We start from the raw sequence: 27,514 nt of genomic DNA, 5'->3' as shown, positions 1-27,514 counted from the left end.
CTATCAGGGATCCTTTATTATTTTTTGTCTATTTGTTTATCATTCTCTTTCATGTTGAAAGTTTTCCTCAAAGATCTAGTGGTCATTGATTTTTTTAAGTTTATTTATTTATTTTGAGAGAGAGAGAGAAAACGCAAGTGGGGGAGGGGCAGGGAGCGAGAGAGAGGATCCCAAGCAGGCTCCACACTGTCAGCACAGAGCCCAATGTGGGGCTCGATCCCACAAATCGTGAGATCATGACCTGAGCTGAAATCAAGAGTTGGAGGCTTAACCGACTGAGGCACCCAGGTGCCTCTGGTGGTCATTAATTTTTTTTGCTCACATGGACAAATGAAGCAATAAAAAAGTGATTGGGGCAGCGCCTGGGTGGCTCAGTCGGTTGAGCGTCCAACTTCAGCTCAGGTCATGATCTCACAACTTGTGGGTTCAAGCCCAGCATCGGGCTCTGTGCTGACAGCTCAGAGCCTGGAACCTGCTTCAGATTCTGTGTCCCCCCCCTCTCTCTCTGTGCCTCCTCCGCGTGTTCTCTCTCTCTCTCTCTTAAAAAAAAATAATAAACATTAAAAAAAATTTTTTTAGTGATTGGGAGCTTCATATAATGAGTAGAGAGCTAGCTATTTTGTTGGGGGGATTCCTAAGGGCAAAAATATTGAAGACTTTTCTCTTGGACCTCTCAGTACCTTTAAAGAATAACACTCCAACTTTTTGGAGCTCATGAAGGATATCACCTGCCTACAGAGCATTCTGTCCACCAGATTGGGGAGGGTACAGGGAGAATCAATTCTATACAAAAATGACTTAATTCATTCTCCCCGCTTCTGCCTCATATCTTATTCATTCTTTGTCAAACCCAGCCTTTATGCAGGGAAGAGTGACTTTCTCTTTCACCGTCTCGCCCCTCTGCAAGTATTCTAAGCTGTGGTTTCTTCCATACTGTTTCATCAGTTACCACTCTTTCAGCTGTTTTCCAGGATTCATCCATGAATGGCCTCCTTTCCCATCCTCTTTATCATCATGAATTTATATCTTTTGTATTCCTCTGCTACTTTGGGATGTACAGGCTATATATGCATGTAATCTTCTATGCAGAAGCTTTCTGGTTTGATGTAGTCTCACTTGTTTATTTCTGCTTTTATTTTATTGCTTGCACATTCTGTGTCATATCCAAAAAGTCTTTGCCAAGACCAATGTGATGGAGCCTTTTCCCTACATTTTCTTGCAGGAGTTTTTAGGTCTTACATTTAAACGTTTAATCCGTTTTGAGTTAATTTTTGTGAATGGTGTATTAAAGGGGTCCAGTTTTATTCTTGGGCCTGTGAATATCGCTTTCGCAACAACATTTATTGAAGAGACTATCTTTTCTCCATTGCGTATTTCTTGGCTCCCTTGTCAAATATTAGTTGACCATATACGCACAAATTTATTTCTAGGCTCTTGATTTATTTCTAGGCTTTGGTCTATGTGTCTGTTTTTATGCCAGTACCATACTGCTTTGATTACTACAGTTTTGTAATATAGTTTGAAATCAGGAAGAGTGATGCTATCCACCTTTGTTCTTCTTTCTCAAGACTGCTTGGCTATTCATGGTGTTTTGTGGTTGTATATGAATTTGAGGATATTTTTTCTATTGCTATACAAAATAAGACTTTCTATGCATAGACCAAGGGTGTCTGATAAAGTTTTTAGTGCAATCAGTTCATTAGGCACCTACCTGTCTTTTCCCCCAAGGCAGTGGTTCTTAATATAAGGAGCTTATTAAAAATACATAATCTCAGTTCTAAGCCCTGCAGGACATCTGGGGTAGAGCCAACATTCTGTATTTTCAAAGAGCTTGCTAGGTAATAAAGCATGGCCCTGGTTAAGAACCACTGACCACGGAAAGGCCAGCAACAGCAAGGCTGAACCACTCTCATTGTCTTTTCTTCCTTGTTCAACCCCTATTATTACTGACTCTAGGGTTACATGGGAGGCTTTAAGGTGAGTATTTTCAGAGAATAGCTGCTGCATGGCTACCTCAATAAATTTTTTTAATGTTTATTCACTTTTTTGAGAGAGAGAGAGAGCATGAATGGGGGAGCAGCAGGGAGAGAGGGAGACACAGAATCTGAAGCAGGCTCCAGGCTCTAAGCTGTCAGCACAGAGCCTGATGCAGGGCTCAAACCCATGACTGTGAGATCATGACCTGAGCCGAAGTTGGATATTTAACTGACTGAGCCATCCAGGAGCCCCTATGGCTACCTCGATAAATACCCACGAAGCAATTAATAAAACATTGACAGATTTAATCTGTGCTGAGTAAATTCACTTGTCCGAGGTCATCAGTGTGAGTGATGAAGATAGGAACAGTACTTGGACCAATCATCATATGTAGTCCAAGCCAGACGGTACGATCCCTTCTAAATGTCTAAATATATAACAGGAAGGTAAGAAATTATATTATCGCAGTGCTAGTGCTTAGCTACCAGAAAAAAAAATATTTCATCCCTGTAAGGATGAAATAAGCAAACTCTGAATTTGAGCAATGTGTACTAGGTTTTACTGGGTGGACAGGTTATTTTTAAAGGGGACTACTAGGGTTCTAATCAAGACAACCTGACATTATTGATTCCCTGTCTTTTTTTTTTTAATCTTTATTTATTTTTGAGAGAGAGACAGAGACAGAGTGCGAGCAGGGGAGGAACAGAGCGAGGGAGACACAGAATCCGAGGCAGGCTCCAGGCTCCCAGCTGTCAGCACATAGCCTGACGCAGGTCTCGAACTCATGAACCGTGAGATCATGACCTGAGCCGAAGTCGGACACTGAACCGACTGAGCCACCCAGGCGCCCCTCACTGTCTTATTTTTAAGGCCTACAAGCCCTTTAGAACTTTGACATTGTCACTCCCACGGGAATCAGAAGTGAGCCAGACAGAGCTGCTGATGTGCAAATGCTAAGAAGGAGATCTTAGACATACCTTCAGTACCAGGGCAGGAGTATGAGACAGTGGCTAAGAGCACGGGTTTAGAGTCAGACACAGCTGGGCTAAGAGATTAGGTGCCTTCACTTACTGGTCGTGTGACCTTGAGCCAACAGCCTTGGCAAGGTTCGTTTTTCCCTTCTGTAGTTTCTAAAGCCAACCAAACTCTGTCAGGCTTTGGTGCCTCTTGTATAAGCTGCTCCCTCTGCTTTGAATACAACTCACCTCCTTTCACCCCAACTCCTACTCATCCTTCAGGCTCGAAATCAACCCTGCTGCTCTCTGGAAGCCCCGATTCTCCAATCAGAGTTAGGCAACACTCTTCTGTGTCTCCTCCCCAAGTGCCCTAGACACATTTTCAATTAGAATACATTTGCGGTGATTGGTAGTTGGTAAAAATTTGTTCCTTCCATACATTAGGAACCAGCAAACTGGGCCTGTGTGCTACAACTGACCCATGACCTCTTTCTGTGTGGCACTCAAGAATAGTTTTGGCATTTTTATAGAGTTGGTTAAAAAAAAAAAAAGAGGAATATGCCATAGAGATCTTGAGTGTCCCACAAAGTCTAAAATATTTACTATCTGACTTTTTTTTAAGGTTTATTTATTTATTTTTTTTGAGAGAGAGAGAGAGAGAGAGAGAGAGCATGCACACAAGCACAAGTTGGGGAGGGGCAGAGACAGAATCGCCAGCAGGCTCCCTGCTCTCAGCGCAAGAGCGCTAGGAAGGGCTTGATCTCAGGAACCATGAGATCATGACCTGAGCCAAAATCAAGAGCCAGATGCTTAACCAACTGAACCACCCCACCATCTGGTTCACAGCAATTTGAGGGTGAGGACTAATTTTCATTTCATTGTATGTCCTACTGCTAACCCAATGCTTGGCACTTAGATGTTTGTTGAATAAAAGAATGAAGTAACTAGTCTAACCGATATTTTTTAAAGTATAATTTATGATACAATCAAAACACAGGTTGGGAGCACCTACGTGGCTCAGTTAGTTGAGCGTCCGACTTTGGCTCAGGTCATGATCTCACGGTTCGTAAGTTCAAGTCCCACATCGGGCTCTCTGCTGTAAGCACAGTCTGCTTCGGATCCTCTCTCTGCCCCTCCCCTACTTGCACTCTCCCAAAAATAAATAAATATTTTTAAAAAGTTTAGAACCAAAACACCACTTTATTTTGTCTCCCAGTGTGCAAATAAGACATATTCCATTGGGGTAAATTTTTTCTGACCCTGGATGGAAATTTGGGCAGACCACATGACTTTTTTGTTCATATATATATATATATATATATTTTTTTTTTTTTTTTGAGAATAAACACTCCTCAGAACACTTGAAGTCACAAAACACACACTTGATTCAGCAATCAGGACGTATTCAGTCCAAGATATTAATCAAATTCTTCAGGCTTTACTCAGAGATAATGTCCCCCCTCACACCCCATGCTAAGGCCTATAGACCATGGCTACCTGCTTTTAGAGAAGGAGGGGATGATAGGTTTACTTCTTTCTCTCCCCACTTGCAACCTCTTATTTGGACCCTCACCAGGGCAGAGCAGGAATAGAGAAGAGAGTAAAGGGATTAGTCATTTCTTCCTTGGTAGAATGAATGGCTTCCCATTTTCTGGGTCTCTGGCTCTTTCTTCTTTGGGTTCTTGAAAGTTTTGGGGTTTTTTTTTTTTTTGAGAGAGAGAGAGAGAGAGAGAGAAAGAGAGAGAAACACAAGCAGGGAAGCGTCAGAAAGAGAAGGACACAGAATCTGAAGCAGGCTCCAGGCTCTGAGGTGTCAGCACAGAGCCTGATGTGGGGGCTTGAACCCAGGAACCATGAAGTGATGACCTGAGCAGAAGTTGGACGCTTAACCAACTGAGCCACCCAAGTGCCCCTATTTGGGGGGTTCTTTAAAGGCCCCCATCACTGAGAATCCCTCTCCTACAATTTGGGAGACCTGGGTTGATGCATTTCTATTCAGGTTGGTAGTTTACAACTCCTTCCTCAGTCCCTAAGAATCTAAAAGCTATTTTTAGATTAGTCCCTAAGAATCTCCAGCTATTTTTTGCTGGGGTCTCTCTACCCCTTTAGGTGGCTCTATTAGACAGGGTCCAGGATGAACCCACCTTGGCTTTCGCTATTGCATAACCCCCATTTGGCTCCCAGGAAACACTCAAACATCCTCTGCCCTGACAAATTCTGGGAATGCCAGCCAATCCCAACAAAGTCAACCCTGTCCTCCTGCCAAGGGCCACATTAGCTTTCTCAGAATGGAGTACAGCCCCAATCCTCTGCCTCCACTGTCAGGAACAAACGTCAATTTCTCTGAATGGTCTGGTGATACACCCTCTCGCTAGAGTTGAAATGAAGGAGGTAACATATCCCTTAATCCCAGCACGCCTGTGGAAGGTGGTATGGAGTCTTAGCCTGGCATCAGACACCTCTAAAGAAATGTATTCACGAGTTTTCTCTCCCACTCTCCTCCACAATCTGACTTCTTTTTATTTCTTGGAACCTGTTCTGGAGCATTTCCTTCATAAGTTCTGTATATGATAACCTGACTTTGGAATTTCCCATCCATTGTAGGGGCACCTATTATGTCTTCCTGGAAACCTGAATTTTATTTATTTTATTATTACTTTTTTTTTAATTTTCAAGAGAGCGTGTGAGCGGGGAAGAAGGGGCACAGCCAGAGAGAGAATCTTAAGCAGGCTCCATGCTAGCCCGACATGGGACTCGATCCCACCACCCTGGCATCATGACCTGAGCCGAAATCATGGGTCGGTCACTCAATCGACTGAGCCACCCAGGTGCTCCAGAAACTTGAATTTTATTTTTTTTAATTTTTTTTTAATTTTTTAACGTTTATTTATTGAGACAGAGAGAGACAGAGCATGAACGGGGGAGGGGCAAAGAGAGAGAGGGAGACACAGAATCGGAAGCAGGCTCCAGGCTCTGAGCCATCAGCCCAGAGCCCGACACGGGGCTTGAACTCACGGACCGCGAGATCGTGACCTGAGCTGAAGTCGGACGCTTAACCGACTGAGCCACCCAGGCGCCCCAAGAAACTTGAGCTTATTTTGTTCTAATTAGCTAAGAAAAAAATGGACTGCCCCTGGTAAAATCTTATATTCAAATAGCCTTATTCTCTTTTGACATCTAAAACTTGAAATGGAAACATTCACGTTTACTCAGCATCTACCATGTAGTACATGCTTTAGAGATATTTTCTCATATAATCCTCGTGATGATAGTCTTTGCCACTTTTACAGATGAGAAAATCCGGTCTCAAAAAATTGACTTTCTCAAGGTAACGCAGAAAATGCAGATCAGATCTGAGGCTGAAACCCATGTCTATCTGACTTCAAAATCGTGGTCCGTTTGTTAACACTATAACCTTCGATCTTGTCCACTGAACTACCCCAAATGGCAGAATAGGAGTGAACGTGTATCCCCAGGGAGCACCGGGCAGCCTGAAGAAGCCCCGCAAAATGTCTCTGAAGTCTCATGCTTGACTAAAAACGCATACAAAATGTGCGTTTTATTCAACGTGTTGTCATATAAACCACATCAAAAATTATCACTCAAATGACCTATGCTCTCCCTGTCTGAATCTTCAAGGAAAATTAATCCTCTAGAAAGATGCATTGTGTTTATCCTGTAGTTTCGTGAATCGTGAGTGTACCACTGCAGTGTGAGTGACCCCAGCATCGTCCATAAGGTATTAGACTAGCCAGCAAAGCATTGAGGATTTGCAGCAGAGCCTCTACCCATTGTAACCGATAGAATTTGGAAAACGAAAAGAGAAGATGCAAGGCTTGTCAGGGAGAATTTGGGGAGAAAGGGAAAGCACCGAAGTAATTTCTTAAAAATTGGCATAACACTATTATTATTATTATATACTATCATTATTATACTACTATTATTGTTATATACAATTATTAATTCCATAACAAAATTTGCTGATGACCATGAGTTATTGGATGAACAGTGCACTAATGATGTTATAATACTGGAAAAGTCGGGAGACCATTCAGCTGTTCTTAACCTGTAGGCCATGGAGCATGGAAATTATATGCCTATTTTTGAGGGAAGGGAAGGTCCACAGCTTTTACTATGTTCGCAATGGAATCCAAGACCCAGAGACAGTTAAGAACCACTGCTACAGGGAGAAGAGCAGAGAATTGGGGATCGCACTGCCTTGTTTTCAAATACTTGCTCCAAGCTTACTAAATTGCATGATATGCCTTCTCCCTGAGCCTCAGTTTCCTTATTTGTAAAATGAGGATAATAATACCCAAGTCATACGGTTGTTGTGAGGGTTAAATGAAATTCCCTACATTAATTGCTTGAACAGAGTAGGCACTCAAGAAATGTTAATCCCCTTGCTCCTGCCACAATATATATAACACAGTAGGGACATTTAAACTACAGGTGGATAAGGGGCGCCTGGGTGGCTCAGTCAGTTAAGCATCCGACTCTTGATCTCGGCTCAGGTGATCTCACGCTTTGGGAGTTCAAGCCCCACTTTGGGCTTTGTGTTGACAGCATGGAACCTGCTTGGGATTCACTGTCTCCCTCTGCTTCCCTCTCTTTCAAAAATAAACACTACAAATAAAATAGAGGCGCCTGAGTGGCTCAGTCGGTTAAGCGTCTGACTTCAGCTCAGGTCATGATCTCCCAGCTCAAGCGGGTTTGAGCCCCTCATCAGGCTCTGTGCTGACAGCTCAGAGCCTGAAGCCTGCTCCGGATTCTGTGTCTCCCTCTCTTTCTGCCCCTCCCCCGCTGGTTCTCTCTCTCTCTGTCTCTCTTTCTCTCTCTCTCAAAAATAAATGAACATTAAAAAATTTTTTTGGTTGATGGGAGAGGGGAAAGTGGGTGATGGGCACTGAGGAGGGCACCTGATGGGATGAGCACTGGGCGTTGTATGGAAACCAATTTGACAATAAATTATATTTAATATAAATAAATAAATAAATAAATAAATAATTTTTAAAACTCTGAAAAAATTTTAATAAAATAAATTACAGGTGGATGTACCATTTATAATGGAACATATACCCTGGATAAATACACTTTCTTCAAAGATATTCTACCTAATGCTCAGACCTGGATTCCAAAACTGATGTTACATTTCCACACACACACACAAATTATTCAGTTGGTGCAAAAAAAAAAAAAGTTTCCCAAATCTGGGCACACACATATGCATACATGCTATTCGTAAAGATGAAATTATTCAAATACCACGCTCCGTGCTGGCATGTTCGGTTTCAATTCTGAACATTGATTACCATAAGACCTCGGCTGAGAAACCTCTTGAATCCAGCAAGAGATCTGACTCGCTTGGGTGGCCTATGAAGAAGCTTTTGGCAAGACAGGGAGGCTTCGCTATTCCTACAGCTTCATGAGGAAGCCTCGAAGGGGTTAAAGTGGAAGGCTTACACAAACTTTGCCTCTCCGCTTCTCCGCTTCTCCCTTATCTCCTCCCTCTCGGGCTCTGCTCTCCGCACGGCTAAGGCAGAGCAGAGCTGAATCACACTACCTTTCCCCGCATCCTCTAAACTGTTGCCTGCGAAAGAGGGACCGGGGACTGAACTGTTCAGACTGCTTCCATTCAAGGGTTCCGGACGGTATATACGCATCCAAGCAGACACTTCTCTTGGCTCTTTTGGAGTTTAAAAGGCGCAGGCATCCGACACTGCGGCTGTAAGTGGCAACTGGCGTTTCAAGTAACTAATCCAAGGTGCTTTTCTGTGTTGGCGCCGGCAAGGTCGGACTCTTTGGGAGGACGAGAGAGAAAGCATACTTTGCGCGCACACTGTCCTGCTTCTCTGGCAAACTGAGGCTTTCGTTCTGTTTTCCAGATTTGCCAGAGATGTTCCTGAACAAGTTGCCTGGCGGTGCAAGCTTCAAAAGGGATACTTAAATGGCCAGCCCCATTTCGTCCCGTAAGCCAGGAAAGGTAAGAGAGATTTGGAAATCTTATGATGTTATTATTTGTTATTCATGGTGAAATGAGCGGCATTATCTTATTTATGGGCAGGTGTGACGAGTAGGCACCGTCTGCAGCAGGAGAGACAGCAACTCTCACTTGAGAAAGCTTATTACCTAATGGCTCTAGCCGTTGAAGCTTTTGCTGCTCGAATTGTTTTTCCATAGGCTGATGTGAAACCAGATACTCTAAGAGCCTCTACCTCCCTTAGTTATCTCTCCCCTACACCCGGGCGGATAAATACAAACGGGACGGGTTAACCCCTGCAAGCCATTGCAATGGATAGTTTCGACTTTCTCTGGCCGAAGAAATACCAATCTGATTTGGGTGGTCCAGGCAGAACTTTGTTGCTCCTAATTCGAAACAAGCTTCGCCCAAGGGATCCCTTTCAGGATTGATGGATGGAAAGCCCCACATTCCCTTCATAATCTGGGTGTGTTCATTATTTTACTTCTGTGAAGGTATATGTATTATGCTGATGTCAAACACTATTACCCAGTACTTGGCAGTTTGAGGTTCATCACCAAAACAGAACGAGTGTTTTTTTTTTTAACTACCGAGGGAGTTCTATTTACCAAGTTGATGACAACACATGCAGTGAGAAAGCCAAAGGTGCATTTGCATCTCTTGTGGGCATTTTGATTTACATTAGAAGTGAAGGAAAGCAGATGTTCAGGCTAATGTTGGACATTGGACCATTATTAAATTAATCCCTTTCCCTCTGCGGTTCCCCCAAACTCCCCTCCCCATTTCTTTTCTTCCTCCCTCCTTTCACAATGTTTTCCTGCTTCCCTATTTTTATCTCTACTTCTTTTTTTAAGTTTTTATTTATTTATTTATTTGGGGGGTTGGGCAGACAGAGAGGGAGGGAGAGAATCCTAAGCAGGCTCTGCACTGTCAGCACGGAGCCCGACGTGGGGCTCGAACCCACAAACCGTGAGATGGTGACCTGAGCAGAAACCAAGTCGGACGCTCAACCGGCTGAGCCACCCAGTTGCCCCTGTCTCTACATCTTACTCACTCATTCTTTCTTTCCTGTTATTCACACAACCCTCATCTTCTTCCTCCTCACATTTCCTTCCTTTCCTCCTCTCACTTTCTCTCTATCCCCCCTTCTTCCCCGCTGCCCCCCGAATTCCTTACCCTTTTCCTATCCCCCACTCTCCTCCTTATCCCTGCATAGCTTTCAACCACTCTTACAAAAACTAGAGACTAATTCTTATTTTATAAGTTTCCCGGAAAGGATTGTGCGATACTCAAATTGTATAAGGGTCTTTCCATGAAAATTGGATCCTTCAGAATCAACAGAATTTCAATATCTTTTAAAATCGCGTGGGGCCTTTTCTTCCCAAATGGTGCAGGGCTTTTAGCAGAGCAATCACATTCTCCGTGCAACTCATTAGTGCGTTAGCAAAGAGAGCTCTGGCAATCCTGTTCAGAAAGCTTTTATGAGAAGTTGTCACAGATGCAGGACCAGAGTAACAAAGAGGATTCCTCAATACCTAACTTTTCCTTTACTCACTTCACAATCCTTAACGGGTTTCAGAAATTTAATCAGTAGACCTCTCTGAATTCACCAGGGTGTTTGGTCTCCTGCAGACTATAGAGGTTTCAGGAATATGTGATTAGTTGGTCTTCCAAACCCTCAAATGGGATGTGTAAAGAAACTGAGAACTGTACATGAGATCACTGTTCTCCACACCTTCTCCAAGCTTCACAGAATTCTAATATTTAATAAATATTCGCACCTAAGGAAGATTCGGGGTCGAAGGGTCGGAGGAGGCAGACAATGTATTATCAATTGTGACTGAAAAGCCTCTATAGACAAAATTAAACTTTCTAAAATTTCAGGCGGCAATCCCACCCCATGTAGTTTTCCTTTCAAATCATGTAACTGATCGTAACTCAAGAGCAAAGTTTCTGACGTGATTATTTCTTAATTCCAGATTATAACCGGGAGTCTAGTTTCCTTTGCACAACGAGGTATGGGGAGTGGGGAAGAGGAATGAAAAGAAAAGGGAGTTTCGGACTCGCCCCAAAGTATATTAGCAATGAGAACAAAGAGAAGACTATGCTTCTCTTCCAGCTGTCAGTGCTAAGTGCATTTCCTCCTGTCCATGCATTTATTCACTAATTATCGAACAGCTACTGTGAGCAAGGTTAAGGGATAGAATGTTGAAAAAGATCCTCAAGGGGTTTATAAATTGTGATTTGGGGGGAAACACAGGAAACAGATATTTGTAACATGAGGCGAATGTAACCTCTCTGGGAGAGATACAAAGCATGTGGGAATTAGGATTTGGATGGGGAAATTAAGGTCAGTTTCATGAGCCGAACCATGGAGGGTGGTAGCATTTGCCCAAATGGAGAAATGTGAAGATGAAAGGAACTGGTCAAATAAAAACATGGAGGCAGGGAAGTAGATGACAGTGAACATTACAGCTTAGTTGGAAAGGAGGGTAGTGGAAGGATGTAGGTCAGCCAGGACCTGGGCATTGCCGGCCTTGAATGCCAAGCTAAGGAGAATGGAGGAAAGTCCCAAAGCAATTAGGATCCTCCAAGGCAATATGCGGGCTTCCAAAACTTTACTCCTTTTTCATTCTATTTGAGTAGGTGTGAATAAATCATATAGCTTGACACTTTTTTACGAAGTTAAAAATAAAACTAAGCAACATATTGCTTAGGCATAGGTGTGTGTGTGTGTGTGTGTGTGTGTGTGTGTGTAAATAAAAGCAAGGTAATGACTCACAAAATTCAGAGTATTGATTATTTGGGAGGATGAGTAGGTAGCAGGATGAGATGGGGTGGAGCATAGGTAGATGTCCAAAGAAATTATTATTTGTTCTCAATCTTGAAGTGGGTGAGTGTTTTTCACAGGTGTTTGTCCATCAGCTTATTAAATAAGCAAATAAAAGAGGCCCTGGAGGCGCCTGGGTGGCTGAGTCGGTTAAGTATCTGACTTCAGCTCAGGTCATGATCTCTTGGTTCATGAATTCGAACCCCACATCAGGCTTTCTGCTGTCAGCACAGAGCCTGCTTTGGATCCTCTGTCCCCGTCTCTCTCTGCCCCTCCCCTGCTGGTGCTCTCTCTCTGTCTCTCTCAAAATAAATAAGTAAACTTTTAAAATTTTTCAAAAAAATTGCACCCATGATGGCAACATGCCATAAACCAAGGAGTATGACTTATCCAAACCTGTACTTGAGTTACTCCAACGTCAAAGAGGCATCTCGCACTTGACTTGCACTAGCAGTGAGTGAGTTATCTTCCTTCCACTTCTCTCTTGGAGGGCAGGTGAAAAAGTGATGCCTCTGTCTGGGCTGCCCGGGACTGTCAGAGTCCTGAACCTGAAGTGCTCTCTCGAGTTTGTAGAGTGGTGTTTCTCAGCCCCGGCTGCGTATCAAAATCACCTGTAGAGCTTTAAGCATTACAGATGTTCATGCCCCCACGCCGACCTACTGAATCAGAGCTTCTGGAGGGAGGACCCAGGTACATACATTTTCAAAAAGCTTTTTATAAGCGATCCTGAGGGCAGCAGGAACTAGAAACCATTTCTTGCAGAGTGTGCTTAGAAATTCTAAGTGGCTAGCTTGTCACAAAGGACAGATTTCAGGGTCCTATCGATACCCAGAGATTCCGATCTAAAAAGCAAGGGAAAGGACCTGGAAGTCTGCATTTGTAGTAAGCATCTCCAGGTGAGTCTGATGAAGGGACTTCCTGGGACCACAGTGAGAAACATTGCCCCAAAGGTTCCAAAACACTAGGGACTCTGGGTGATTACTGTGTGTACTCGTTTCCTAGGGCTGCCATAAACAAACTACCACAAACTAGGTGGCTTCAAACAACAGCAGTGTATTCTCTTAGGTCTGGAGGCTAGAAGTCTGAAATCAGGGCATCAGCAGGGCCACGTTCTCTCTGCAATTTGTAGGGTAAAGTCTTTCCTTGGCTCTTCTATTTTCTGGGGTTTGCTGGCAATCCCTGGCAATCCTTGGCTTGGAGATGCAGCACTCCAATCTCTGTTTCTGTCTTCCCTTCTTTTCTTTTTTTTAAGTGTTAATTTATTTTTGAGAGAGAGAGAGAGAGAGAGAGAGCAAGCAGGGGAGTGGCAGAGAGAGAGGGAGACACAGAATCCAAAGTAGGCTCCAGGCTCTGAGCCATCAGCACAGAGCCAACATGAGGCTTGAATTCATGAACCTCGAGATCATGACCTGAGCCGAAGTCAGACGTTTAACCGACTGAGCCACCCAGGCGCTCCTCTCTCTTCCCTTCTGATAAGGACACCAGTCATATCGGATTAGGGCTAACTTAATGACCTCATTTTAACTGGAGCGCATCTACAAAGACCCTATGTCCAAATGAGGTCACATTCACAGGTACCAGGTGGTAGGACATCAACATATCTTTGGAGGAGACACAGGTCACCCCATAACACTGTTTTAAATAGTTTTTTTCTTTTTTCTTTAAAAAAATGTTTTTAACATTTACTTATTTGTGAGAGAGAGAGAGAGAAGACACAGAATCCAAAGCAGGCTCCAGGATCCAAGCTGTCAGCACAGAGTCTGACACGGGGCTTGAACTCACACACCATGAGATCATGACCTGAGCCAAAGTTGAATGCTTAACCAATTGATCCACTCAGGTGTCCCTTAAATATATATATATATTTTTAAGTAGGTCCCCAGGGGCGCCTGAGTGGTTCGGTTGATTAAGTATCCGAATTCAGCTCAGGTCATGATCTCACAGTTCTTGAGTTCAAGCCCTGTGTTGGACTCTGTGCTGACAGCTGGGAGCCTGGAGCCTGCTTCAGATCTGTCTCTCCCTCTCTCTTTGCCCCTCCCCTGCTCACACTCTGTCCATGTCTCTGTCTCTCTCTGTCTCTCTCTCAAAAGTAAATACGTGTTAAAAATTTAAAAATAAATAAATAAATAAAGTAGGGCCCAAACCACCAATAAGACTGATTAGCTATGTTCTTTGGCTCGGATATCTGGAGAAAAAGACCTACACTTAGTTACCTTTCAAAGCTCAGTGTACAAAGAATCACTTGAAAAGCTTGGGCCTGGGATTCATATTCCTGGGTCTTGATCCAAGATACCAGAATTCAGGATAAAGGATATGTACTGTGATTGTCTTTTCTACTTATTAGTGGATCAGAAATCAAAAGAAATGTACCTTTACGTTGCGCAAACGTGTCTCCTCGACCACTGCTCCAAAGACAGTAGAAGGATACCCTGTCTCTTTGCTCATGTTTCTTGTGAGCCAGGTGGCTCTGCATGGGCGGTAGGGCAGTGGGTAGGCAGACTGAGACTCATCCAGATTCCAGAAAGTATAGTAATGTGGACTAGTAAATATAAAGTTTAAGTGCTTCCAGGCTGGGGGCAAAATTCAAGACTATTGGAAGGGTAATGTGATTGTTGGAGCCGTTTCTATTTACTCTTCTTTGGTATGTTGACAAGAGACAAAACTAGGCTACACTGTCAGCTCTCTGTTACCAGCACGCAAAGAAGTTTGATGGGTGATGGAGGTTTATTTTGTTTATTTTAGTCACCCAGACTCAGAATTCATGTTCACGATGACAAGCCAAATCATTTTTGGAAGACTTCAACAGTAAATAGTTGACCCCATTTACACACTGGAATGTTTTCGCCAAGAAAGACAAGGTTCTGTCTTTGCCAATAATCAAAGATACAGTTATTTGCTCGGGAGCAGACATGCCCTCTCGATCCCTTCAGATCTACAAATACTGAAAAAAATAGTATATCCTCTATCCACAGACCTAAATGAGAGAGAAAGGCCATAAAAACAAAATTGGGGGAGGCCTGCATTCCTAAAAATTCCATGATTTGTTAAAGCGACCCACGGCACTGGGACCTAGAGTTTGAAAAAATGAATCCTTAGATTTAGGTCTTCGTTATTTTATTTTATTTTTTTTAAGTAGGCTTTGTGCCCAACACGGGGCTTGAACTCATGACCCAGAGATCAAGAGTCGCATGCTTTACCGACTGAGCCAGCCTGGTGCCCCTAGGCCCCCTTTATTTTAATGCTAGCCATTTGTGAGCTTTTAAAAAATACCAGTGTTTGGGGCATCCGGGTGGCTCAGCTGGTTAAGTGTCACACTCTTGATCTCGGCTCGGGTCATGATCTCACGGTTTGCGGGTTTGAGCCCACATCGAGCTCTGTCCTGGCAAGGCAGAGCCTGCTTGGGATTCTCTCTCTCTCTCTGCCCCTCCCCCACTTGCGCTGTCTCTGTCTCTTTCACAATAAATAAATAAACTTAACAAAACATACCAGTGTTTGGACCCCACCTCAGACCGATAAAATCTGACTCTCTAGAGTGCTCTCCAGGCCCCTACTGTGGAGATTATGGTTTAGAAAGTCGATGTTGGGGCCCTTGGTCTATACTTTATTATCTCAGGTAACTCTTATGATCAATTAGTTTGGAAAACACTCTCCTAATCTAGCCTAGTTATTAGTTGCTGTTCAGTGATCCGAATTTTTCTTTTCTTTAATAGCCATGTACCACATAGAAAGAAGCATTCAAATTGAAAACTCAGAATATCCTTTTAAAACGAATTTGCCGTTTCGCAAACGTTTTGCAATATATCTGTTAATTTGTCTTTCAAAAGAAATTGCCATCTGTTTCTCTTAGATACCTGAATCTTTTATTTCTGTTTTTGATTTTCAGGAATATAAATCTGTTGAAGAATCTTAAGAGTCAAATCTTCTGAGCCTAGACATACTGCTGTCAGCATCTCTTGAGACCTCCTCCTTCTGAGAATTCCCAGGTCTGACCACACTTTTCCCTCCAGCCTACAGTGAGGGACGTCAACACACATCCTCTAGACTTCCAGCCCTCGAGCTGTGGCAGCTGGGGCAGGAATCTTACAAGTTCCATCCTTAGGGGAGATTCAGAAAGACAAGAAGGGTGAAAAGTCAGATATGCTGAGTCTGAAACATACAAAAGCCTTTAGAACGGCTCCTCACAGAAGAACCCAAGTAAATCCACATAATTAGTGCACATATTTAGATGAGCTATACATAAAACAGAAAGCCTTTCTCCCTCTATCAAAACAGAGTAAAAAGTCTGATTTAATACTCAGAGATTCTTGTCCCCATGCCAGTATTATAAAGCAGTTTTGCCGCATTTGTTTCAATCTGTGTAAGAGTAGGACTGTGGAAAATAAAAGACTTATTTGTATATTATTTTTTTTTAATGATTAAGAATTTCCGATGAAACCTGTGTAAGAGAGGGGTGCTGTGCTGGAGGACAGAGCGTGGCAATTGCCAAATTAGAACATCACCATTTTCTTGCCTGTGCGCTACTGACGGGGTCCGGGTCGTGATTGCTTTGCATGAGATTGTTAGAACACCTCCAGGATACTCAGAGACGGTCTATGTGGCTGTGGAATGCCTCGAGGGCAATAGAAAGCAAATAGAAGCAGGTACCGACTGAAGTCTTGAGTGATGACGGAGGTGCATTTCAAGTACCATGGAAATCTCACTGGCCGCGCCCATTTCCCCACCCTGGCAACAGAGGTTGATAACACTTCCGATAAGTATTCCAACCTCTACATGTATGTGGGCTTATTCCTGAGCCTCCTAGCCATTCTCCTCATCCTGCTCTTCACCATGCTCCTTCGGCTCAAACATGTCATCTCACCCATCACTTCCGAGAGCACAGAAAGCGTTCCTCAATTCACAGATGTAGAGATGCAGAGTCGGATCCCCACTCCTTAAAGCCGGGATGAATATGAGCTTTAGTGGATCTCAGTGAACCCTTCTATGGTGATGTCCAGGAAAGTTTCTTTTGTTGCATGTGGCTTCCCATGGAGGGAATCAACAAGTTGTTTATTTATTTAACAAGCTGTTCATGTATTTTGTGTGTGTGCGTGTGTGTTCTTCTTGATCTTGATTCTGTTTGTGGGCTATCTAAGAGGCTTAAGACTCACTCTTTGCCAGAAATAAAGGAAATGGCAGCTGGTTGGGAGGGCAGGTTTCCATAGTAACCAAAGAGAGCCTGGGCCATGAGCAAACCTCAGACCACAGAAATTCATATGCAGCTATTGTAAAATTCACAGGATCCCTGGAAGCTCCAAGAACAAGAAAAATCTGCTCTCGAAGGGGCTGATTGTTCAAAGAGGGTTCCCCCCCCCAGTAAAGGACAAGTTTTAATTTAGCACTTACCCTAAAGAGTCGCCTCTGCTGACATGAAGGTAAATCATGTCAGAGGTTAATGGAAAGGACCATGAACCCTTTCCCAAAGGAGCCGTGATTTTATCATCTAAGGTCAAAGAGTTTGTCCCAAACGAAAGAAGAAATTTAAAGAAACTGTCTCAGTTTAAAGAGCAAGTGCGCAGAAAGTAGTTTCTAGTCAGCAAATTCACCTAGAGAGGGGAAATGTGCATTTTATATCTGTGTTATTACTATTACTGGACTCTTAAAAACTCAGATAATGGCAGATGTATTACAAAACTTCAGAATGATGAGCTTCTCCCAAACCAAGGGAAGATTGCGTCAAAATGTGCTCATGACAATGAATCTTGCATTATACGTGCAAATTCTTTACCTTTTTCTCCCTCCCCATCACGCTCCTGAAGAGTTGCACACAAACACGAGCTTTGTTTAAAGATGGCCTTGGCAAAAAAGACTCAGCTATCCTTTAAAGCAGGAAGGAAATAATCTTGGTATTCTGTCATTGAATGATTGTGGCTTTGGACAAACCATTCAAGCTTCTGGGTGCCAGCTTTTTCTTTCTGAAAAATGATCAGAGAGCTATTTAGTTATCACTGGACTCCTTTTAGATCTGAGGGTAAGAAAAAGACAAGGGAGGAAAGGAGTAAACACCACCCCCCTACAAATCCTTATTAAGATCAATGTCCTCAACTGTCACATTTGTCTTTCCCAGAAAATATGTTTCCCTTCCTGATCCCTGCCAAAAGATGACGTGGTTTGCTTATTACCTATGAGAGAAATATATTTTTAAAAATCCCATTCTCATAAGTAGCCTGGTATGCCGGGAGTGAGGGAAGAATTTGATTTTTGGCAAAATGAACGTTCCAAAAGGGAACCCGGAGGAGGTGAGTACTGTTCACAAATCACAAATTAGAAGGCCGGTCATATACTTGCCACCCACAAGCTAATACACGTGTGTTAAATTCTACCTGCTTAAAAACAAACAAAAGTCTACCTGCTTCAAAAAAAATCGGTTCTCACTTGCACCTAAAAGATGGTCACCACATTTCACAGGGTGCTGCCTCGGGAACTGCAGTGGTGGGAAGAGAAATGGTATGGATGTTAGGTTAACGCCACCTCTACCAGGCATGCAGCTGTCACTAATCTGTTACCAATTTAGATTGGCCCCTTTGATCTAAATCTAGCCTGGTGGTGAAATTCCCAAGTGCTTTCTACTTTTATACACAGTCATTTGCCAATACTCCTCTCTCCAAGGGGCTGCAGGGTGTGGAATCCCCACACGCAGAACTAAACTTGGCAGCAAAGGCTGACTCTGGCGCACCTGATACAACAGCGGATCGTAAGAGACAGCAGGTGCATTCTGCACCATTCAGAAGAGATGAGCAGGTAGGCTCAGACTCAGGGCGTACACTTCCCTCTGGGCCTTTTATTTTCCAAAACGCATGGTGACTTTTATGTTATTGCGTCTGGTGGTTCGAGTTGTGTCTTTATTCAACACCCGGACTCCATGTCCTCTGTAAGGTTTTGGTTCTTTGGCAGCCTTACACGCACACACTTCATCGAAGGCTGGCAGCATACCCCACAACTTCTTAAGGACACACATATCCCCTCGCTCCAGGCACCCCCTTTTGTGCTCACAGTATTTGAATGCACTTTACAGTTAGGAAGTCCGTGGCTGGATACATGAAAGAACCGATTATGCTTTCGACAGCGATGAATAGCGAGATTACCCAGTGCCTTGTTGCCAGATTTGATGAACAGACAGACTACGCATCTATTCCTGCCCACCTGACCTCCCCTGCCCGCATGTCCAGAGTTTAACACCTCTTCTTTAGTCACTGGCTTGGAGCGAGAGTCCTGATTTATGATTAGGTGACTCACCTGGAAAACAAGCACCCTCTTTCATCACAACTACCCCATGGGATCCAGATCTTTATTGAGCATTAACCAAAGCACACAGCACAGTTGCACTAAAATAGCAGCATGACCCCCCCCCCCCCCCACCGCCACAAGTTCCAGTGATGACACAAATGGAGATGATTTAGGCAGACGTGTTGTTGTGGTGACTCACATGGTATTTAATCTTTAGGAAAATAAACTGAAGGTTTTCATCGTAGCAAACTGACTATAAAGAAAAGAATTTTTCCATTTCTATTAAATTATATTCTCTCCCTCAGTATATTAATTAACGTATATTACTGCTCAAAGAGTCAGCTAGAGCACTCCATGGGCATCATTTGAATTTATCCATCTATCCACAATGCTGACTTGGCAATTCCTTCCCCCTTCCCCACTCTCCAAAAACTGCACGGTAGCCTAAATGTATATAAGCAGGTTATTTCTATGTAGATGTACTCTGTTCTAAGATGAAAGACTGATGCTTCATTTATTATTTATTTATTCATTATTTATTATTATTACTTATTATTATGCTGACCCATATGAAATTGCCATTTCCATATGTCAAAAAGTGTTCGGATATCAGCCATTTCATGTAACTCAACCTAATAAAAAGACTCACGACATGAATTCTCTAAATGGTAACCTCTCCTAATATGTTTAAAAATAATTGGGGCGCCTGGGTGGCTCAGTCCGTTAAGCATCCGACTTCGGCTCAGGTCATGATCTTGCAGCCCGTGAGTTCGAGCCCCACGTCAGGCTCTGTGCTGACAGCTCAGAGCCTGGAGCCTGTTTCAGATTCTGTGTCTCCCTCTCTCTCTCTGACCCTCCCGCGTTCATGCTGTCTCTCCCTGTCTCAAAAATAAATAAACGTTAAAAAAAATTTTTTTTAATAAAAATAATTCAATTTCTGGGGTGCCTGGCTCAGCTGGTTAAGCGTCCAACTTTTGATCTCAACTCAGGTCATGATTTCACGGTCGTAAGATTGAGCCCCGTGTAGGGCTCTAAGCCCAGCGTGCTTAAGATTCTCTCTTCCTCTCTCTCTGCCCCTCCCCCTCTCGTGCGCGCAGCGCGCGCGCGCGCGCGCTCTCTCTCTCTCTCTCTCTCCCTTTCTGTCTCTCTCTCAAAAAATTAAATCAATTTCTAAAAATGTACTTTGCATACATTTCAGAATCGTGGGTTGTATCAAACAAGGCATATTGTAAAAGGCTTCTGTATTATGTATTAGGCAGGGAATCTTAAGGTTAATCAAGTAAAGATGGGCTCATCAAGCCTTATCTTTCCATCCACGCCAAATCTGAAGCTTTGGACTCATAACTGAGTTTCACTGCTGCAGACCCCACCAAACTTACTAAGTAGGTGAAAAGGAGTCCACCTAATGCAATTAAATGGTTATATTTAGTAATACATTTTACTCACCTGCATTTGTGCTAAAGGAACAACTTTTTTTAACAAAATGAAGACTTGTGTGAAAGAAAAAAATTGGGTTTCTTCTGTTTGAAGCTGTCAATATTTGAAAGAGATTCATATTGTATAAAAACAGAAGCATAATATTTCAATGACTATTTAGCATGTCATTTTTGATCCCTGGAGAATAAACTGGTTTGCTGATAACAAGTATCTATTGTCTGAAGAATGTAAAAGCACATTAGTCTCTTCATCCCATTATAAATGGTAACAACTGCCAATGTGTGGGATTCATAACTTTGAGGTGTCATTGTTTCTTCCGATTCCCCCATTCCCCAGCCTTTATTTTCTTCCGACTTGCAAAGTGATTGATGCGTTTGTTTCTATAGTAGTCAGATGTGCAAAATGGACAATGGAGTTTCAGCCGCCGGTGCAGGTGACCTGGGGTAAGTGTGCCATAAGACATCTAAAGTGTCAGTATCTTTCAACATGTCCTGCGCCTCGTAGGGCATTTTTTTAACCTATCTTTCCTTTTGTGCTTTCTTTATTTGATCCTCACAGCGACCCTGTGAGTAACTGAGTGGAGGTATTGTAGTCTGTTGTACGTGGGCACAGAGGTGACGGAGGCATTCGTGGTTACACACAGGCCAAGTCAAGACTACCCTGCCAGTCTTTGGACGCCTGGTTTAGTACTCATCCCGCCGTGCTTTGCTTCCGAGCCCTGAATAGCTGTTTCAAAGCTATCCATTCTCCAATATTCCCAGTTCTGCCAGCAACAGTTGAGCCCTATAGATGATCAACTCCCTATACCCAAATTCAAAACAAATTAAGCAGAATTCTTCATCTCTTCAATTTTAGCGCCACGGCGAGGCATATTCAAAGACTGTAGGAAAGTTTACACAAAGGCAGATCCTGCAGTTTTAATTGACATGAATGAAGGCAGGATGCAGAAATACGGATGAACTATCACCCGCCATGCAAATCCCAATACTCCGATGGTTTGACTGAATGTTCCCAGTCCATGCCAGACCCTCATATGCATGATTATCTCTCCCCTCACCCCTAGAAATGAGGACACTTCCTCTTAGGTAAAAATCGTGTACTTTGTACAAATTGTATAGTGTTCTAAGTGTACACAGCAGTTCTTTTTGGGCTCTGTAATAAATTCAATGACATTAAAAGGGAGAAAATTACTGGCTAACGAAGCTTCTGCCGGCCACAGAGAACGAATTGCTATGCCCGCAGGAAAAGGAGACAAAACTATGGAACACGTATATGGTAGGAAAAGGAAGTGCACATATTAAACACAGGTGAGATTTTGAAAAATAGCTCGAGCAGTTCCAGGTATTCTAATTCATTTTCACATCAAGTATTTATTGATTACATCATACATAAACATGGAAGAGAATGAAAGAGACCGCACCATACACTGGGCTAGGTTCTGTGGGGATCTAAAGTTTGCAGTCAAGAAGCTCACAATCTGGCAAAGATGCTAAGTACCTAAATTCGTCCATTCATTTACCCATTCAATATTCAACATTTACTCAGCACCTACTGCGTGTACAGAGAACACAAGGCACAGTCTATGCCTTGGTGAAGGTAATAGCCTACTGGGATAGACAACAGCAATCGGATAATTACGAGAATACTGCACTACAAAGGAGAAGTACAGGGTGCTTGGGTACACACAGAGTAGCCGAGATGCCGCCTTGCCAGGCCTAGAGTGTCAAGGAAGACTTTCCTGAGGAGATAACAACCTAAGCTAAAATCTAGCAGATGTGTACAAGGAGAGACTAGGGCAAGCGTTCCACAGAGAGAGCAGCGTGTGCCAAGATTCTGAAATCAAATAAACCTGTCACACTTGAAGAAGCGTCGCGAGTGAGGGGAAGTCTCCTGAAGGCCGGAAAGGTTTGCAGGGACAAGCACATGCAGGGCCTTGTGGACAATGCTATAGGTTTTTTCCTTTATTTTCAGCATGGAGAAGAAGAGACCTCTGGCAGCATCGTGGAGGAGAGACTGAAGAGTGACAAAAATGGATGCAGGGAGACCGCGTGAGAGGCTATGGCAGTGGTTCAGGAGAAGGGTGGTAATCCCTTAGACTTGCCATCAAGTGGTAGTGGGTAGGGATAAACAGAAGTGAATAGCTTTGAGATATATTTAGAAGATAAAATCAGCATTACTTGGAGAAGAATTGCATAAGCGGTAACTGGGGTAATTAAGAAGGAAGAGTCTAGAATGACCTACTGGTTTGTGGTTTGATCAGGATCTTGTGCCTTCACTCACTGACATACAGAACACTGGAGGATAATCGTATCAAAGGAGATATGAATTTGGTTTAGGACATGTTTAGCTTGATGTACCTTTGAGACATCTATACGCAATATTCAATAAGCAGTTGAATATATGGGTCTGGAGCTCACATGAGGGATTAGGGCTGAAGACAGAAATGTCAGAGGTGTTAATGGATGAGATTTCCCAGGGAGGGGTTGTAGAATAGACCAAAGAAAGAATGACAGTAATGTAACCGAGAATATGCCCAAATATGCTCCTCCCTGCTTTGGGATGATTAACTACTTGTCAGGCAGGTTGGGAAAGAAGATTAGGTTTAAGGGTTTTCAAACTTAGATTTCCCAGAGACACTTGGGAGCAGAAGAAGTAGAGAGAGGGTCAGAGCCAAAGTCCTATGGGGAGAGGGAAGATTTCAGCCTGAGGAGACCAAAGTCAAGCACTAAGTACAAAGGTTAGGAGCAGGACCATCGATAAGAAGGAAATAGAGCCAAGAGTCAGAAGCCAGAAACCAATGGAGCAGTGTAGGTACAGGTATAGAATGGTACAAAGAGTAGTGAAAAAGGGTGGGTTGTCAAATACAAGTATAGGATCGTGTTGGTCATGGTCCTGGCAGGAAGCCAGGAAGCAGGAAGCAGGAAGCAGACAGCATTCTCAAATAAAGAAACTTTAAAGGAGGGACTATCTATACAGGGGAGGGTAGGCTCAAGGGCCAACAACAGATGGCAGAGCACCCAAGGACTGGCAGAAGCAGAAAGCCACTCCTAGGCTTGCAGGGGGGAAGGGGAGGTCATCGCGATTGGAATCTGGCATGCCATGTAGCCACGAGGAAGAAGCTATCAACCTATGACCCTAGATATAAAGAGGCAAAGCCAGTAGGGGGCTGGAGAATTAAATATCCCACTTTCTCCTTCCCCTTCCATTCTGCTGGTACAGACTGAATCTACCTGGGAGCCAGAGGGCAAGCAAGTCCAGGCGATGCAGTTCATAGAGACCAGCCTCCCAAGCAAAGAGCAAAGAGGAGAAGCCCTGTCCCAATGGATGTGGAGAAGACAGGGAATATCCAGCACAGAAGTAAAGAGGCATGTTGGGATGCCTTAAAGATCTGACTGGGGGGTTACTGAATAGGACTGTACCAAAAAGAGATAAAACACGCTACAGATTTTCAAAGGGGTTGTGTCATTCACTCCAATCAGAAAAGCCAAAGCCGTTCTAGCTTTCAAATGGAGAGAATTTCATACAAGGACTTGATAACACATGTGATGGGCGAAAAATGGGGAGAGCATAACAACCTATGGATTAGCAGAAGCAGAAAGCTACCACCAGTCCTAGGGTTGAAGAAACAATGGGAAGAAGAGATACCACCAGAGCCCAGAAGCTGGGACCCTCTTTGGTCCCTAGAATTCTGGCACCTTATCAGAAAGGGCTCTTTGGCAGGAGCTACAGCCATGGAGGAGAAAGATTTTGAGCCAATTTTGGAAACGCATGTTGTGGTTGATTAATGTCTTTTAAGGTGAAAAGGATAATGGAAGCATGCGTGCCACACATATTTCATTGCGGACATATGTATATTTCCTTATACCATGGCTGTGTAGCATGGATATACAAAGCGTTACCGTAAGAGCTGCTGGGAGCAGAATTCTTGTGAAGAAAACTATCTTTATCTGGCAAAACACTTATAATAGGACATCTTAATTGTGGAAAGACAACCCTCAGAGTATAGCTGGTTTGGGCTAGAAGCAAGAAATAGATGGGTAAACTTTGACGTAAGAAATGAACGTGTATTTGCGCAGTTGTTGGGCATGAAACAGACATGACAGGTAAAAAATACAAAGTCGGGGCACCTGGGTGGCTCAGTCGGTGAAGCATCCTACTCTTGGTTTTGGCGCAGGTCATGATCTTGTGGTTCGTGAGCCCCGTGTCAGGCTCTGTGCTGACAGCGTGGAGCCTGCTTGGGATTCTCTCTCCTTCTCTCTCTCTGCCCCTCCCATGCTCATGCTCGCACTCGTTCTCTCAAAATAAATAAATAAACTTAAAAAAAAAAAAAAACAAAGTAGACAGGGGACTTAGCAACATGGTAGGAGGCTAGGAGCCAAGCAAGAGAGATAACCAATGAAGATTCTTCCCTTAGAAGAACTCTAAGGGAACCATTGCTGTTAATGGTTAATGTTCAATTTTAAGGCTTTTGCTCTGATGCCCTAAAATGTAACCCTCCTCCATGCCTCCAAACCTTCTTTAAAGTCTGCAACCCATGCTGCCTGGAAATATCCATACTTTGGTATGTGAAGGGACCATAGTGGTGTCTTACATGGTGCCATGGTACAGAAAATGGACTACAGGCACGGAAGGCAAAAACAAAGAACAAAAATGGTGAATTTGGTAAAAGCAGAAACTTGGATACAAAGGTTAATAAGAGAAATAGAAGACTTTTTTTTTACCCCAAACCTTAGATACTAAAACTCATCAGATGCCAGGAGACAAGCTAATTACACATATAAATCAAGTCCTTCAAAATTTAATATTTCAGACTACTAGACTGTCCAATACTTGTTCACCAGTGTAATAAATATGTAGGCGATGCTGAAATCTGCTAGCTAATTTTAACATATTTATACTCCAGAGTCCTGACTTGTGAGTAGAGAATGTTCTGGAGAATAAGAGACATTGATTTCAAACCTTTGAAGAATCGTCCTATTGAAGTCATAGAGACCTAATGTGTGTTGTTTGAAAGGGCAGAACTAGGACTCACAAATAGTTTAAAGGGAGTGGAGTTTAAAAAAGTAAAATACAAAAATAAAGGCAGTAGGGTTCACAGGCAAAGAATATTAGCTTATTGTGTTCCTATAAATGGAGATTCCCCAAAATACAGCAGGGTACTGGTGTGTGTGTATGTGTGAGTGTGTGTGTGTGTGTGTGTGTGTGTGTGTGTGTGTGTGTTTTGTAGAGAAGGATATTAATTGAAAGAGTTAAAGAAGGCTGATGACCATATCAGAGATAATGATAACAATCACTAACATATTTTGAAGACTTATTCTATGTTAAGCTATATGCTTAATATTCTACATGCATTCTTATTTAAACAACAAAACCCACAAAGTAGATATCATTATTATCTTCATTTTACCCATAAGAATAGTGAAGCTTACAAAGGATAAATAACTTGCCCCAGGTCGCACAGCTAATAAATAACACAGAACTGAGATTCTAACCCAATGTCAACTGACCCCAGAAGCCATCTGCTACCATTATGCTCTACTGCCTACCTAATGCTACAGAAACAATTCATATATTGGCTAGGAAGATGGCCTGAGGGGCTTCTAATTGTGAGATTCTATATGTGTGCATGTATATAAATAGGTATACACAATATATGAGCTCAGCATGTATGTGCGTGTGTGTACATCTTTACATGGAACACTAGGGAAAGACACTCTTTAATCCATGGAATAGAGGAGTAAAAGACGGCCATCTCAAAAGAAAAAATCAACATAAATCAACATCGATACGGGGAAGAGGCTTGTAAAATTTTGGTTGACGAGACATGGGAAGTGACCAGGTCCTGTGAAGCTGACCAAGGTTGAGCTAGATAGCCTGGGAACCATGAGTGGAATGTAAAGAAACATGAACTACTTCAGTTGTAATGTAACTGGACCATCTGTGATGTTGAATCACAAAAAGAAAGATCTACATGGCATTTAGAGAAAAAGGACACAAAGAATCGGTCATTGTTTACGACCCAGCACTAGCCATACTATTCTCAACTTGGTATTCACTATTATAATGTATGATTTCATTTGCTTCACTACGTATGTATGTATCCATATGATATGAATGTTGTTTTGCAATGCCTGCTTTTAAACTTAATATAAATATATCATAGGGGAGCCTGGGTGGCTCAGTCGGTTAGGCACCAGACTTTCACAGTTCGTGGGATTGAGCCCCGTGCTGACAGCGCAGAGCCTGCTTGGGATTTTCTCTCTCCCTGTCTCGTGGCCCTCTCCTGCTCATGCTCTTTCTGTATCTCAGAAATAAATAAATAAACTTTAAATATATGTGTGTGTGTGTGTGTGTGTGTGTCTGCGTGTGTCATAATGTACATATCCTTCTGCAACTCATGATGATGATGATGTTTATTAGGTTTGTGATATTATTAATTTTCACTATTGTATTCCATTGTATAAACATATAGTAGTTCCCCCTTATCCACAGTTTTGCTTTCTGCAGTTTCAGTTACCCATGGCCAACTGCGGTCCAGAAGCAGGGGATCCTTTTTTTGATGTATCATCAGAAGTCTAACACTACATCGCAATGCCTATATCATTCACCTCACTTCATCTCATCACATAGGCATTTTATCATCCCGCATTATCACACGAGGAAGGATGAATACAGTCCAATAATATATTTTGAGAGAGAGAGAGAGAGAGACCACATTCACATAGCTTTTATCACAGTGTTACAATTGTTCTGTTTCATTATTATTGTTGTTTATCTCTTACTATGACTAATTTATACATTAAACTGTGTCATAGGTATGCATGTACAGGAAAAGACATAGTACATATAGGGTTCAGTACTATGCATGGATTCAGGCATCCACTGGGGGTCTTGGTATGTATCCCCCATGGATAAGGGGAAACCACTGTACCACAATTGCTTTCTCCACTTTCCTTGATGAGTGTTTTGTGGGATATTAAAAGAGTTACACCAGCTTTTTGGGGGTTAGTATTTTCCAGGTATATCTTTCACTTCCTTTTACTTCAAGTATGTGTGTCTTAATTTTAGGTA

General features: G+C 42.8%; 1 protein-coding gene across 1 annotated transcript; it reads left to right on the top strand.

Annotated features, from left to right (window-relative positions):
• Nucleotides 1-8,322: 8,322 nt before the first annotated feature.
• On the top strand, nt 8,323-20,091 carry SERTM2 (serine rich and transmembrane domain containing 2). The gene is made up of 3 exons (XM_053891244.1): nt 8,323-8,660; nt 8,819-8,916; nt 15,627-20,091. The coding sequence occupies exon 3, from the start codon at nt 16,406-16,408 to the stop codon at nt 16,676-16,678; it is 273 nt and encodes a 90-aa protein (XP_053747219.1). The 5' UTR covers nt 8,323-8,660; nt 8,819-8,916; nt 15,627-16,405; the 3' UTR covers nt 16,679-20,091.
• Nucleotides 20,092-27,514: the final 7,423 nt, after the last annotated feature.

This window comes from Panthera pardus, unplaced genomic scaffold (genome assembly GCF_024362965.1).
Source record: "Panthera pardus isolate Hobbes unplaced genomic scaffold, ASM2436296v1 HiC_scaffold_27, whole genome shotgun sequence".
Lineage (NCBI taxonomy): Eukaryota > Metazoa > Chordata > Mammalia > Carnivora > Felidae > Panthera > Panthera pardus.
The sequence above is the reverse complement of the archived record's forward strand: the minus strand, read 5'-3'. Positions and strand labels throughout refer to the sequence as shown.